The sequence below is a fragment of the Vigna unguiculata genome, chromosome 9 (assembly GCF_004118075.2).
Source record: "Vigna unguiculata cultivar IT97K-499-35 chromosome 9, ASM411807v1, whole genome shotgun sequence".
Classification (NCBI taxonomy): Eukaryota; Viridiplantae; Streptophyta; class Magnoliopsida; order Fabales; family Fabaceae; genus Vigna; species Vigna unguiculata.
The window spans coordinates 34,641,472-34,658,821 of record NC_040287.1 but is presented as its reverse complement, the minus strand read 5'-3'; the positions used below and the strand labels follow the sequence as shown (position 1 = coordinate 34,658,821).

At 30.8% G+C, this 17,350-nt stretch overlaps 1 protein-coding gene across 1 annotated transcript; it reads right to left on the bottom strand.

Moving 5' to 3' along the window:
• Positions 1 to 14,588: 14,588 nt before the first annotated feature.
• Positions 14,589 to 15,528, bottom strand: LOC114195987 (NDR1/HIN1-like protein 13). The gene has a single exon (XM_028086452.1). It carries the CDS (start codon positions 15,400 to 15,402, stop codon positions 14,680 to 14,682), a length of 723 nt encoding a protein of 240 aa, XP_027942253.1. The 5' UTR covers positions 15,403 to 15,528; the 3' UTR covers positions 14,589 to 14,679.
• Between the last annotated feature and the right edge of the window lie 1,822 nt (positions 15,529 to 17,350).

The following is a 17,350-nucleotide window of genomic DNA, read 5'->3' as shown; positions in this document are numbered from 1 at the left end:
TCCATTATCTAAATTCGGTCACAATTATTCATTTTATTTATTTAATATTATTTATTTATTCGATCTTATTCATTTTATTTATTTAATATTATTTATTTATTCGATCTAATCCAACCGAATGCTTAAATTTACTTTGAATTTTTTTTGGTCGTACACATTTTTTTTCTCACCCTTAATTTTAACTAGAGCTTAATTAGAGCTGTCAAAACGGATAATCTGGTCTGACTCGGCTTGACTCATCACGGGTTGATGATTTAGTGAGCCAACCCAACCCAGCTCACTTTTGAGTGAGTCAAAAAAATTCGAACCTGACCCGACCCACCACGGGTTGGCATGTTAAATGGGTTGGCTCACGGGTTCACTTAATTAAAAAAAATATTATTTTTTTATTTTTTTCAGTCAAAACTAAATTGTAATTCTAATTAAAATATAAATAAACTTTAATATAATCCAAATACAAACCAAAATAAAAAAAAATAAAAAATATTTATGTGTTGGATAAAAAACTTAACATGACCCAGATGTAACGCTCAACTTAATAAAAAATAAATAAAAACGCTTGTGTGACCATTTTATCTGTGGATTGGTGAGCCAACCCGGCTCACCACGAGTTCAACCCGGATGATCTGAGTCCAACCCAGCCCAAACCCGTGGTGAGCCGAATTGGCTCGCGAGTTCCAACCCATTTTGACAGCTCTAATTTTAACAAAGACCTCAATATAAAAAATACTACCCACTTTGGTTATTTTTTATAAAATTATTTTAAGATTGTTTTAAAGAGTAATGAAATTGTTTCTAATTTTGGTAAATTTTTTGTAAATCACCTTTTTCATGTCTGGCATTTGAAAAAAAGAGTAAAAACATTTGTATAACATTATTTTCTTGTATTATGAGAATTATTTAGGAAAGCATTTATAGTTTCGAACCAATTAGGCGATAAGAATATAAAAAATCATATTGTATATGTTTTTATTTAATATATATATATATATATATATATATGTATATATATATATATGTATATATATATATATATATATATATATATGTATATATATATATACATATATATATATATATATATATACATATATATATATATACATATATATATAGTATATTATGAGTTTTATTTAGTTTTAAAGTATAGATAATAAATAATATTAAATCAATTTTCTACATTAATATTCGGTTTAATTAATTTCGAATAAGATCTTTAATGTACTAATTTTCTCTATTTTTCTACATTGATAACATGGGTGGTTTATGATCTAGTGGAATGAATCCTTCAATTTAACTCAGCTTTAACATTAATCGTTTGTAAGATATTCTTATATTTTACCTAAGTATATGTTTTTTTACTATCACTTTTTCTTTACTATACAATGTTGGTAATGAAATTTAATCCTAATATCTCATTAAACTATATATTCCTCCTCAATGTCAACTTGTCGAGTTAACTTTTTCTTCTTTTTTTTATTTCTTTTCACATTGATAACAGATGATGAAAATAATCAAAGTTCATTAGCACAGTGTTGATTACTACCTGAATTGATATTGTTTTTGTTATTATACAAAATAAAATTAATATTAATTTTTGATTATAACTTTTGACTGGTACATAATTGACATTATATCTTGCGTGTTTTCTTGCACAATTAATATATTCATGTTTGATATTTTCATACACAATTGTTAAAAGTACTGACCTAAATTTAACTTATACTTAGACCTAGTTATGCATTTGGTTCTTATATTTTAGATTTATAATGTATTTTTATTTTTATAGATTTTTAATTCAATTCAGTTTCATTACATGTTAAATAGAGTCAATTTGATTTTTATGTTAAATTATCATTCATGACACTTGAAAGGTGTTACCGTATCAAAATTCTGAAAGTGTTAATATTGTTAGAAAAATGTCACATATCAACCTAGAGAATTGTAAAGTAAAAGATGAGTTAAATTTGATACATAACATTTTTTAAAAGACATTAACATCAATTTAATAAAAATATTCAAATTAATACTATTTAAAATATATTTAAACTCAATTAAATAAAAAAAACAAAGTAAATAAATTAACTAAATATAAAAACCAAATTAGTAATAAAACCTTGAAATTAAATTAATATAGTAAAAAAAATGATATCAAAGAAAAAACACAAGTATGAAGCAAAAACATTAAAAAAAATGTTAGCTAATAAATATTAGCTATGCGTAACATTAATAAATATTTCATACACTAATAATACAATTAAAAAATATGATGATAAAATACTTTTTAAATAAAATCATATTTGAATATTATTATGCATTTTGACTTCTTAGTTAGGTTAACATGAAATACTTCACTGTTTAAATATTTTATAAAAAAATAAAAAACGGAAAATGAAGTGTTTAAATAGAACAAAATAATATATTTTCATGTGAAGTTTTATTATATTTCATATGTCACACCACCATATGCTTAATTAGTTTCATTCGTTCTTATCCATAAAAAACACTGCTTGGTAGAGTTAAAAGAAGATGAAAGCATCTCTATATTTTAGGTGTTTTGAAATATCATAAACACGAAATAAAAACGTGATATAAAACAGTGGGAAAAAAAGAATAGGACAGAAGGTTTTATTCTATTTTATCCATTCATAGCCGCAATTTTCTTTTTCTGATTTACTATATACAACTACGTCCTCAGGAGCAGAAGGAGTCGTGTTGGAAACTGAGATACATAAATAAAATCCAAGTGAGCAAATATATTTCACATTGTGTAAACAAAAAAGAAAGATAAATCACAATGTATGTGATCCACACACAAAACCTTAACACTGCTTTCGTGTTTATCTCCATCACCATGCAATAATGGTTAAACGGGTTTAAATTCACATAATGTATGACACAGATAAATTTTGTGTCTCGAATGAAATATACATATTTTAAAAAATTATGATATGCTTTAAATATTTTAATTTTTTATCAGTAAAATAAATATATTAAATAAGAATAATTAGGTTTTTCTAACCATCATAGTATATATATATATATATATATATATATATATATATATATATATATATATATATATATATATATATATATATATATATATATAAGGAAAAATAAAAGACACTAATATAATTCTTCTCTTCTATATGACGTTACAAAAATGTTTATGTCATGACATTCATTGAACACTAATCTCATTCAAGACCAAACTTTATATTATAATCCCTATCCTATAACAATTTCAAAAGAATATATTTAGAAAATGAACATATATATATATATATATATATAAATATAAGTGGGGTGAAAAATACATACTGACCTTTAGATTTAATTTTAAATGATTAATATTAAACTGCATATAAGATTTTAATTTTTAAAAAAATCACATAAAAATTTGGATGAGTATATTTCATTGAAGTTTAAAGTTCTTAACCAATAATATGGATTTTTCTGATTGACATATAGAAGTAATGATATTTAACTTTGTATGATTTTTACGTGATAGGAATAGGATGTTTCTAAGTTGTATTTGATTAATATTTGAAAGATTATGTGATGATAACCGTACCCATAAATAGTGATGGCTCCTCCTTTTATTATCGATCATGATCCATGTTTGTAGTTGGGTTTGGTACTATTTTGTGTCGTGATGAATTGTGCATAAAATTACCAAAGTGGCAAATAAGACAAGCAACATGTCAAAGGATTAAACACAGTCTACATCCATGATTGAGTCATAAAGCCCTCAAACAAACCTCAATTATTACCAACCATCAATCCTATTCCATCACATGGTCCAGGTGCTGCGAACATACTCACGTAGTTACCAATCACAGGGAATTAGAATTAGATATATGTGGTACATCACAAATTCACAATAATGCTCTCAGATATATTCTTAGTATAGATAAACCCTTTTGTCTGCAGCATCACAGGGAGCCAGGAACTCTATTAAGTCTGCAGAATAGTTTTATGGTTGTTTAATTGAGATATTGAACACAAACAGAGGCTTTACTTTTTCACAAACAGATGGTGTGCGAAACCATTGGGCACCCAGATTTGTGAGAGCCCACCTCAACCAAATATCAGGAAAATGGAATCTGAAAATAGTAACATTTTATTAAATGGAAGAGATGTGATATTTAGTTTAATGGGTTATTTTCAAAGAGTTAGGTGTGTGAAAGGGAAACCCACTACTCCGTGAATCTTATAAATGGTTGAGGAGGAGTTGGAATCCACTCAAAGTGCTTGATTTGCAGAAGACATTGGGATGCTTAATGGGGACACCAAACATGCTTCCAAGCCTCACAACCCATGCCTTCATTTTCATACGTGTAAAGATAGGTTGCCACTAGATTTACCTTCATCATTCCTGCCTTAAACTCAAATAAACTAAGCCTTAAAAGTTCCAATTATTGCTCCTCATCACACTTTCATTACCATCAATTCACTCATGTTAAGTGTTTTTCATTAGCTGAGAGTGCTAAAAATATATATACCTGCCTCATACATATTCATTTCCTATTATGGATCATATCAGACAATATTTATGCCATATGCACTTATCAAATCACATATTAATATTAATATATATATTTTTCAAGACAATTATTATAAAAATCAACACACTTGTCATGACTTATAACTATTGTCATGCTAGCAACAAACCACACTTGGAATATAAAAATAATATACATATTTTGTATATTTGGATTATTGATACATAAATTTAGAACTTGATATGAGAAACGTGGTACAATGTCGATTAATGGTAAGTTGTTGGTTTGCATAAAAGGATTAGTTGTGGTGTATGACCCTTTTAAGTGAGGGTTGATTAGAAAGAGAAAAATGATTAGCCATAAGTAAAGACATGCATAAAGAACAAAATAATTCACAAACCTTATGTGGGATGCCATTTTACCTTAATTTCATTCCCCAGAAGCTGCAACTTTTCATTAGTAGACAGTAGTTAATCCACTGAATGCTTAATAAGAGGGTTTTTGGATGTATCTCACAACGCCTTTGGTTTCTCCTTTTCTTGCCTGTGGACCCAAGAAACTGGAGACATTCACTTTTGCACGTTATATGTGTTGTTGGAGTTAGAGAACCTATGTGCACAGTTTTACTTTATTTTATTTTTACATCGGAATATTATTTTTCTGCTTAGTTTCGTATTTACACATCTTGTAGTCATACACTAGGAGAAATACTGGCAGGATTCACGGGGCTTATTACCAGTGATTATAGAAGAGAAGAGAAAACAAAATCACTGCACCAATTAAATAATAACTTAAAAATGCTATCTAAAGTAAAAAAAATTAACTTATAAGTTCCACGGATTGACATAGTTTTTGGGTCACAGTTGTTTAAAGGTAATACATTTTATACATTATGTATTCTTTAGGCAATGCAATTGATATCAATTGGTCTTGTGAATGTTTGTCTTATTAGTTCGAAAGACATATAGTTATAATCAAGATATAATTCTTTCTATTTAAGAAGGTAGGATTCTAAGTATGACAATTTGATTGTAACTTGTTTGATTTCCATCACAAACAATTATGCTACAATTTAATTATTATTGGACCACGTGATTGTGATTTGAAATATTTGAAGTTAAACTACTCACAATTTTAACTATATTATTTAAAATACCCATACTTTTAAATATGTGATCTAAACTAACCATAATTTAAAAAATATAGACTAAAGTATTCACATTTTAATAATTGTTACCTATAACTTACGGTGCATCCAGATTTCAATTTATGTCATGTATCCGTATCTGACACATCTATATCTGGCGCATATCAATATCCAATACTTTAGGATATTTTACCCAATAGTTATCAACAAAGCATCCAATATATAAACCAGTGATATTTTTATGATCACAATAATTTATAAATTTTTATGGTGAAAAATAGGGATGACAATGTAGACTTGGCCCGACGGACCAGCCCACAGGCCCACCAAAAATACGCACGACATGCCAAAATATTGGACTCGCAAGCCCACCAAAACTTGGGTCGCATAACCCATGGTCCGCGGACCACATAGCCTAGTACTTCTCACCCTAACTTAGTAACACGTGATTTCTAGGAGTTGTTTTATTTGAATATTTTGATGCTTCAAATATTAAAATTATGATGTTAAAAATATTATGGACTGCTTTGATTTGTTATATTGGACTGTTTTCATGCTCCATGTTTGTTTTATTAAATTGTTCTGATGCTTCAATAATTAAAATTATGATGTCTAGGACTGTTTTTTTTTTTTAGTCAAGATGTCCAAATATGTGGCCTAGCTCGCGGGCCCACAAGTATGTAGGATGGGCCACATTTTCAAGCCCACAACTTCTTTGTGGGGTAGACCAACTCGTCTCACAATATGTGAGTCTGATGAGGGTCGGGCCTAAACAGGTCGGGTCGGTCTACATTGTCATCTCTATTTAAAACATTTGATTTTAATTTGGAATCAAAAAATAGTAAACATATATTTATTATATTTTTAAAAAATTTTGTACATTTTTTCTATATACATATATCACATATTGTATTTTATTATTTTTAAAATAAATATTTTAACATTTCACATACATGTTATATCTTATATTATATACATATCGTACGCGTCAGAACTTATAACTATATATTTTCTAATGGAAGACTTAAAAATAAATAGACAATATTTTTCTTATACACCCTAAATTAAAGATAAACAAAACTCAATGTATAAGTAATAATTAAACCCATAAAAATTTGTAACTTATCTTATTTTAAATCATGGTTATTTAACCGTTATCATGTAAGTGTTGTTTATTCTACAATAGAATCGTGTAATGAATATAGATTATGAAAGATTTTTATTTAATTAAAAAGAAAAATAAAAGGAAGTTCGACTTTTAAAATAAGTTCTTTTTTCAGTATTTTCAATTTAAGTTTAATTTTTTTCTCTTCTCGGATTCCTCCCTTCTGGCAAATAGAGTCGGTCTTCAAAGTGACTTGTGCGGTTTTCATATATGAAATTATATTTAAATTGGTTTGAAGGAATACACTTTTGTTTGTGCAAATTCCAAATCAATGGTTCTGTTTGGCTCCCAATTGATGATGCAAAAATATGATGGGACTAATGGCACTCCAAGTAAATAATGTCACATCATCAAGATTACTTAATTACAATGTCACGTCATCAAAATCAAAATTGTTATTATAATGGTTCGTCATCAATAATTTACAAAAAGAAAAAACATAACATTTAAGAATAAAAAACACACAAAAAATATTATATTTAAAGAAAAATGATTTAATTTTTAAATAACATGTCGAAAAAAAAAACCTAAATATTATAATATTCTTCTTTTCGTCTTTTCTGTAATTGGATAATTTTATAAGAAAATTATTTTAATTAAATTAAGCTTCTTATAGGATTACATGTTCATAAAAAGACACGTGTGTAAATTTTCGTATGATTTTTGACCGATTAATCCAACTTCAACGTATAAAGGCAAAATAACTCCAATAAGAAAACAATATTAGATTTCAACAATATAATAGCACAAACAATCAAAGAAAACAATATCAGTATTTCAACAAGATAAAACATAAAAGTCATAATCATTCACCATACTACATAAAAAATAAAAATAATAGCTAAGGATCAATATATTTTGCTAAATATATTGATGTATTTCGATGGTCTATTTTACTTGTTAAATCAATATATTTAAATGATAATTCAATTAAATTTCTTATTTTTTGATGTTCGATATGTTTCATGTTATTTTAAGTTTTGTAAATAATTAAGTAAAATAGTTATTTTGTTAAAATGGGTAGTTTGATGCATTAATTTAATAATTATGTTTATTGAAGATATAAAAAAGAAAATTTTATGAAGAATGAAGAATTAAGTTACAGGAAACAAGCTTATGTATAAAATTTTGTTAAAGGAATCTATTTTGAAATACGAAGATAAAGAATTAAACTAGATGTATTTTCTGTCCAAAATTTGCTAAGGAAATTAATTTTGCTTCATAAATTTCAACGAAAGGAACTTCAAAGAAATACTAGAGTAAATTTGTTGAAAGAATTTATTTCACTTAACAAATAAAACGAACAGGTAACAAATTTACAACAACAAAAAACATTGCTAAGTGAAATCTATAGTAGAGAATATAGAAAATTAGGTTTAAAGATACGATTAGTAAATTTAATGTTTGATATTTGTTCAAATTACTTTTTCTATTTTGGAAATTAGAGCATATAACCTATATTTATAAACAAAAAACAAAGGTACTTTAAGTTGAAGCAAACCCGTGCCAATCTATAAGAAAATTGAGAAAACTCCATTGCAATCGTGAGATATGCATGGAAAAGGGAAATCTTCGTAACAAAATTTTATATATATATATATATATATATATATATATATATATATATATATATATATATATATATATATATATATATATGTGTGTGTGTGTGTGTGTGTGTATTAATGATATTTATCAATACGTGTCCATAATATATGAGAATTGATTTGTAAGTGATAGAGATACATGACAGTTAGATTTGGTGAAGTTTAATCTCAATATTTGCTTTTACTAACTTAAATTATGTTTTATTTATTAAAATAAAATTAATATTGAAAGAAAAAAAAACGATCTATGCGAGCATAATTGTATGAGGTTTTATTTACTTAAATATATATAATTACTAAACAGCATGTATTGTGCTATTCCTTGTAAAATTGATAACTCTACTTATCATAAGTGTTTTATCAACAATAAAACCCTTCCCAGCTGGCTTTGATTACACAATAAACAATTGGAAATGAAAAGACAAAATAGAGACTAATAACTAGGAGGAAAATTTTTTAACATGACATACACCTCAACAATTGGGAAGCCCTCACTTGAATGTTGTGGGTAGTGGCCCAATACAACAAGTTTGAATTATCATGTTGGATTCTCTTACACATGCATTAAAGCCCATTATCATTCGTTCAAATAGATCTTCCAATACCAGGTTTAGGCCCATCTGGCATATCCTAACTCACATGCAACAACAAATGCATTACATACGAAGGCATATACAACCATTGAATTTCAACATGATTATCATTCACGCAACCTTAATTATACCAAGCCTAAAATTTAAAAAATGAGATTTACTCATATTAGGAGTGATCATGGATTGGATTTTTAATGATCCAATCCACATCCATTTTGGATCCAAATAATTAGAATAGATTTTCGATTCAAATCCATTTTTTCATAAAAAATAGATTGGATTTTTTAAAAATCCAGATCCAAATATTTAGATCAAGTTTAAATAAAGATCTAAATATTTGGATCAAGTTCAAAATTCAAAATCCATTTTTCATAAAATAAATTCAAATTAAATTTTTTAAAACTTGTGCCCATATGGCTGATACCATATAATTGACAGATTTTTTGTCGGGGCCAATGAGGCCAAATTTTAGCATGGGATGAACTTGGATGACTTTCGAACAAAGTTCGGTCGGGGACGACGTGACCAAATTTGGGCTAAGGTCGACTTGACAAAATTTCAGTCGAATTGACTTGACTCGATTTGACTGAATTTCGGCCAGGGTCGATTTTGCCTAATACGACCAAATTTTGGTCAGAGCCGACTTGGCTAAATATGGCCACATTTGGGCCAGAGCCTGATCAGTCAAGTTTCGGTCAGGGTTGAATTCATTAAATTCGTCGGCCGGGACCGACTTGACTGAACATGGTCACGTATCACGTCCCACGTCCCACGTCTCTCACGTCTCACATCTCATGCCCACGTCCCACGTCCCATGTCTCACGTCCCATGTCTCACGTCCCACGTCCCATGTCTCACGTCCCACGTCTCTCACGTCCAACGTCTCACGTCCCACGTCCCACGTCACACGTCCCACGTCTCTCACGTCACACGTCACGTTCCATGTCTCTCACGTCACACGTCCGACGTCTTTCACGTCCCACGTCCCACGTCCCACGTCCCACGTCCCACGTCCCACGTCTCACGTCTCACGTCTCATGTCTCACGTTCAACGTCTCACGTCCCACGTCTCACGTCCCATGTCTAATGTCCCACGTCTCACGTCTCACGTGTCTCGTCTCACGTCTCACGTCTCTCGTCTCACGTCTCATGTCTCACGTTTCACGTCCCATGTCCCGTCCCACATTCCACATCTCTCACGTCCCACGTCCCACGTCCCAAGTCCCGTCCCACATTCCACGTCTCTCACGTCCCATGTTCCACGTTCCATGTCTCACGTCACACCTCTAACGTCCCACGTCTCATGTCGCACGCCTCACGTTCCACGTTCCACATCACACGTCTCATGTCTCACGTCCCACGTCTCACATCTCACGTCTCACGTCTCACGTCTCACGTCTCACGTCTCACGTCCCACGTCCCACGTCCCACGTCCCACGTCCCATGTTCCATGTCCCGTCCCACATCCCACGTCTCTCACGTCTCATGTTTCACGTTTCACGATCCACGTCAAACGTCTCACATCCCACTTTCCATGTCTCACGTCCCACATCCCACGTTTCACGTTCCACGTCTCACGTCTCACGTCTCATGTTTCACGTTCCATGTCCTTCATCTCACTTCTCACTTCCTACGTCCACGTGTCATGTCTCCCGTCTCACGTCTCACTTCTCACGTCTCACGTCTTTCGTCTTACGTCTCACGTCCCACGTCTAAAGTCCCATGTCTCACGTACTACGTCCCACGTTCCACATCTCATGTCTCATGTCTTACGTCCTACGTCTCACGTTTCACATTCTACGTCCTATGTCTCACGTCCTACGTCCCACATTTAACATCTCACGTCCTATGTCTCACTTGCACGTCCCACGTCTCACGTATCACGCCCACGTCCCACGTAGCACGTCTCACGTCCCATGTCGCACGTCTCACATTATTGCACTAAAATACTTGATTCTTTCACAAAATAATGATGTTTTGGTTTACTGGTTGCAATATAGCTAAGGTTCTTCTTTGTTGTTTATCCTTCTTCAGATAATAGTTTCTTATTGATCGAAAGAAGAAAGAGAAATGACATTATTTTACCGAAAATAGGAAAGTTAACCTTATGCAACAACAATAATTTGAGCAACAACAATAATTTGAAGCTTTTACAGATGTCTGTTATCATTACATGGATGATTTTAGAAAAGTGTTTAGATGTTGGCAGACAATATTTTTATATTGGTTTTCTGTTCTGACATTCAATATGCGAAGAGATGTGTCACAAAATTCTAATCAAGGGTGGGCAAAAAAATCTATTTTTTATAATTCAATCTATTTTTTCTATGATCTAATCCATTTAATATCTATTTTATTAAAAATTCAATCCAAAATATCCAATCCAAATTTTTAGTTTATATTTTTGGTTAGGTTAGGCTAAAAGTTTAAACCGACTAGTCCAAATTTAGTCGTATTTGATTGAGTTGGCGTGACCCTATACAAAATTTGCCCGAATTCTGTCAAGTCGGTCTAGATAAAACTTTGGTCCAGCTGGTCCTGGACAAAATTTGGAAGTATTCAGTGGAGTTCACCCCGACCCAAATTGGACTGCATGGGCTGAGTCGACTTACACAAAATTTGACCGTATTCGGTCGAGACAACCGCGACCAAAATTTGGCTGTATTAACCCTAGTTGGCTCCATTCAAAATGTGGTCGAATTCAATCGAGTTGACCCTGATTGAGATTTGGCCGAGTCGACCCTGACCAAAATTTGGTCGTATTTGGCTGAGACGGCTAGGGTGAAATTTTGCCGTATTCAAATGAGTCGGTCACGATCGAAATTTGGTCGTATTCAACTGAGTCAACCACGATCGAAATTCGTCCGAATTTAGTCAAGTCGGCTCCGGTCAAAATTCGGTCGTGTTGGCCTCGACCAAAATTTGACCGAGTTGGTTTTGGCCTGAATTTGGTCGTATTCGGTAGAGTCGATCGCGACCGAAATTTGGTCATATTTAGGCGAGTCGGTCGTAAACTAAATTTGGCCAAATTCAGTCGAGTTGGTCATGACCAAAATTTGGTCAAGTCGACACTTGCCCAAATTTAGTCGTATTCAGTCGACTAAGTCCTGAACAAAATTTGATTCTATTTAACTTAGTCGGTTGTGATAAAAAATTGACCATATTCAGTCAAGTCGGTCCCGGCCGACGAATTTAGTGGAGTCAACCCTAATCGAAATTTGACTGATCAAACCCTGACCCAAATGTGGCCATATTTGGCCAAGTCGGCTTTGGCCAAAATTTGGTCGTATTAGGCTAAATCGGCTTTGGCCGAAATTCAGTCGAATCCAGTCAAGTCGATCTCGACTGAAATTTGTCGAGTCGACCTTAGCCCAAATTTTGTCACGTCGTCCCCGACTGAAATTCGTTCGAAAGTCATCCAAGTTCATCTCATGCTGAAATTTGGCCTCGTTGGCCTCGACAAAAAATCTGTCAAATTGTATGGTGTCAGCTCTATCGAAAATCTAATCCACATCCACTTTGGATCCAAATTTTTGTCCATAGGGTTGACACCAATGAATTTGACAGATTTGGCCAAATACTTCCAAATTTTATCCAGCACCAACTGGGTCAAATCTCGATCGGGACCGACTTGACAGAATTTGGCCTAATTCGGCCAAATTTTATATAGGGTCACGCCAACTCAATCAAATACGACTAAATTTGGGCAAATCCGTCTCAACCTTTAGCCTAACCTAACAAAAAATATAAAGTGAAAATTTGGATTGAATATTTTGGATTATCCATTTTGAAAATCTAGATTTCGAGAATAGATATCAAATCCATAAAATATATAAAATGTAGATTATATTGATATCCAGATCCAATAAAATGGATTTTAAATAGATTGGATTTTTAATAGAATGGATATTAAATTTAGGGCTGGGCAAAATAAACCAAACTGCACTGCACTGCACTACCAAAAACTGCGCTGAACTAAAAAACTGTTCGCATGAACTGCACCGAACTGGAAAACAATTCAGATGAACTGAACTGAACTGTTATTCTTAAAAATAAACTGGACTGAACTGCACTGCACTTTAATATAAACTGAACTGAACTATTATAAACTGAACTGTTTTATGAACTGCACTACGTCAGAACTAAACTGCACTAGTTTTGGACTGAACTACACTAATTTTTAACTTAACTACACTGTTTTTGAACCATTTTTTAACCGAATTGCATTGATTTTGAATAAACTTCACTCCTTTTGAACTGAATTGTACTATTTTTGAATCGGATTGCATTGATTTTGAATTGAATTGCACTATTTTTGAACTGAATTACACTATTTTGAATCGAATTGCACTAAATACATATGATTGTACTACACAATAATAATCTAAAGTTTATAATTTGAAAATGCTTAGAAAATAATACTTGAAATATGCATCATACTTCAATACACCAATTAACATTTTTATAATTTTTTTATTTATATTAAAGTTTTTCGTAACTTAAAATGTAATTAAAATATTAAAATTAATATAATAAATATAAATATTGGTATTAACTTATTTTTTATATTTTAAAATTTTATGTAATATTACTTTTTAGTTTTACGATGTTTATTATGTTGCGCAAAAATTTTTAAAAGGATTTATTTTAGAAAATTCTCAAAATTAATATTTTTTTTAACATTTGTATTCATTAATATTTGTGTGAAAAATGTTATAGAAATTTTATGAAGTTCTAAAATTAATATTTTAAGAATTTTTTGAAATAAATTCTCTTTAAAAAAGTTGATGCCACATAATAAATATTTTAAAACTAAAAAATAATATTACATAAGATTTTAAAATAAAAAATACGTTAGTACCAATATTTATATTTATTATACTAATTTCAATATTTAATTTACAAAAAACTTTAATATAAATAAAAAATTATAAAAATGTTAGCTGTCACAGAATTTAATTTTTAAAAATAACTTCTGTAAAATCATAACATAAAAATAACATTACATAATAAAATTCATTCAAAATAAAATAAGATATTGAATTAATTTATAATTTTTTTTAATAAATTAATTATAAATATTTTATATTTTTCTCAAAGAAAGAGTAAAGAAAAAAGTTAAGACAAAATAAAATAAATATTTCAATATGAAAGAGAAAGAATAGAAGGTAAGATATAAAACACATAAGTCCAATTCTTATCCTAATACTAATATTTTATTTGAGGTATTTTGCTCTTTCAATATACTATAGTTCAATAGTTAACTTAGTTAACTTAACATAAGTTTAGTTTCTTAAAACTGAACTATTTTATAGTACAGTTCAATTATTATTATGAATAGTTTAGTATATTTTAGTTTAATATAGTACAATTAACTATAGTTTAGTATAGTTTAGTAAATTATGTCCAGCCCTAATTAAATTGATTGAATCACAGAATAAATGGATTGGATCATAAAAATTGGATATTATTTCCACATATGAAATGAAGAGGTAGTTTAATAAAAAGAGAGAATATTCTATTAATATATGCAAGAAGAATAACAAGTATTTAGAAGTTATACACATAATTAATCCTGGGGCCATGGGGCCATGACTAACGGGTAAAAAAAGAAATGAAAAGAAAGAAAAAAAAAAAGGTTGAGAAGGAAAAGAGCTAGTTAGTGTCGTTTAGTTTGGCATTGTTGAGAGAGAATGCGAGTGGAATTTACCAACGTATCTAACTTGAACATGCAAGAAACGTCGAAAGTCATTGTCCCACTTCTCAACAAGCCCATTTTCATTCGTGCTCGAGAGCGAATGGCTGTGGAGAATGTAAGAGGCACCTTTTTTTTGGTATTACTCATGCTTTCCTTCACCTTCTTAGGAGTTGTTGATCCTTTCAAAGGAACACCAAGCGATGTCGAATCGAGATGGTCTACATACATACCTGGGTACTCTCCTTTCGCGATCTGCTTCCCATCTAAAGAGAGGCTCACGCTGCTATTATTTTTATAAGAAATGCCTACGTCTGCATTTGGATTGTGAACATTTAAAGTGATGATGTATGAGTGATTGGTGTCTCCCACCGTAAAGCGTTCCACCAAAAACTGAGGGTCCTTTGGTGAGAGTAACATGGAAAAAATTCCACCTAAAATGCCTCCCAGAACAATAAGAAGGACTAAGATGACGATGGAGACTACTATGCAACACAAGCAGCAACGTGACGTTTTCGCCTGCTTAGGGGTAGAGGCTTGATGTTGCTCCGCCAGCCGAGCATTCTCGGGGGGTGGAAAACGGTACACTTGATCTTTCGGGACTCGGACAACGTACGTGTTTAGATCATTTTTCTCCGGAGGAGATTCTGGTGGCAACGACGGCGCAGGCGGCAACCGCTCCTCCATCACAATATGAGGAGCGGTGGGTGGTCACAAGAAAACGGAATTGCAGAAATTGTGAACGTTGTTAGAGAGGTAGGGCGGTGGGTGGGTGCTTCGCACGGGAACGTCAAACTCAACTTGTCTCTGTGCCCTCATGCACCCAAGGCCATAACGTGCGATTCAGAGATAAACTTGGTTATCATTTCTAGTTTTAACGCCTCAACTTCCTCTCACTTCAACCAACCTACATCCATCCATGCATAAACAACAATTACATCTTTTTAACTTTCTTCTACTTTAGTCATTTTTTCTAAAATAACAAAAAGGCCCAATATTTCAGTCAGCCCACCAAAAGCCCAATAAAACCAACCCAATTTTTTATTTACGACATTTTGTTTCATCATTTGTTGGCCGATTATCTGAATCACCGTCAATAATTAGATGTGACGTGGACCAAAGAACACATACTACGTGAAAAAAAGAAACAGCTAGTGATAAACAAATTTCAAAAAGTGTGGTTTCCTTTGTTTTGAACAGATTTTATCCTCGCTTAACTATCTTCTTATCTCTGGATTTGATTGTGTGATGGTTTTGCATCACACACCATTTATCTGTGAAAGAGTAAAGATAAGCTTTACCAAGAAAGAAAAAAAAAATAGAATCATATATTCAGGTTCTGTGATAAATAAATGTAATCCTTTAATATGTACCAATCTAACAAAGGATGACAATGAGATAAATTTAACTAATTATTAATATTAATTTGCACGATTCATGATGTTACAAGTAACATAGGAATAAATTCTCTAAAGTAAGAAAGAAAAAGGCAAAGGTGAATATATATGCCTGACTAAACCATTGGGGGGAAAGGGATTAATTATAAGAGCAATTCTAACATTATACACATTTAACACGTCACAACATTTACTATTAAAAATAACAGATACAATTATTTTTCCTAAATTTAAATATATTTTAAATTATTCAATATTTATTCTTATTTTATCTCATTTTTATTTTAGCAAGTATATGCTTGCGGCTAAAAAGAATTATTTGTCTCATAATGAAGTAAACAATTGCAAAAAAAATCATAAAAATGCATCCCCTTTATATGAGATAAGGTTGCACAGACAACATTGATAAGGCTCACTCTGAAGTCAATTTACAACTAAACTCAATTCACACAAATATGGAGTACGTTTTAATTATGATTTGTGCTTTAGTTTATTTATTTAAAGGGAAACTCCAAATTAATAGATTTTAAAAAATACCTATAAAAGGGGACCAACTAAAAATAGGAGAGGGTACGCTCACTTAAATTTTACCTAATTAATAAAAAAAAATGTATTTTTAGAAAAGTGTAAGAGAAAAATACTAGTATTTTTCTTAAAAAAAAAAAACTAGGCATATTAAGAAATGAAATGACGTGCTAATTTACTCCTTTTAAAAAAAAACGGAAAACTGAATTTTATAAACATTGAAAAGCTAAAACCTTTTGCTTTGTTGTGTTTTACTGCTATAATTATAATTATGTTATTCCATCTCATATTATTTTGTTAAGGTAATATATATTTTAAGAAAATCATGAATTACATAAATCATTATATAAAATCTGTTTTCGAAAAAGAAAATCATTATTAATAAGAATTGAAGTATAGTTGTGAAACAAGAGAAGAACCAATGCGAATATTTGGAAATTAATTAAGGTAGATATTTAAGTTAACTTAAAATACATTGACATTATATGAGCAGAAAGAGTATATAAATTTATTGAAATTATTTGCACATCAAATTGTAGCGATTTTTGTACAAGAAAAAGATATAGAGTAAGAGAAGATCAAATCTGCAAATAATATGACAAATATAGAAAATCTAATTTTACAAAAGTCGTTGATAAAAAAATACTGTATTATTAATATGACTAATACTTGTCAACAAAACTATTGTCCTAGACGGATTTTTCTCTTCTAAA

Excerpts from the sequence above, each read along its gene's own strand:
- LOC114195987 (XM_028086452.1), bottom strand. The coding sequence starts at position 15,402 with ATGGAGGAGCGGTTGCCGCCTGCGCCGTCGTTGCCACCAGAATCTCCT.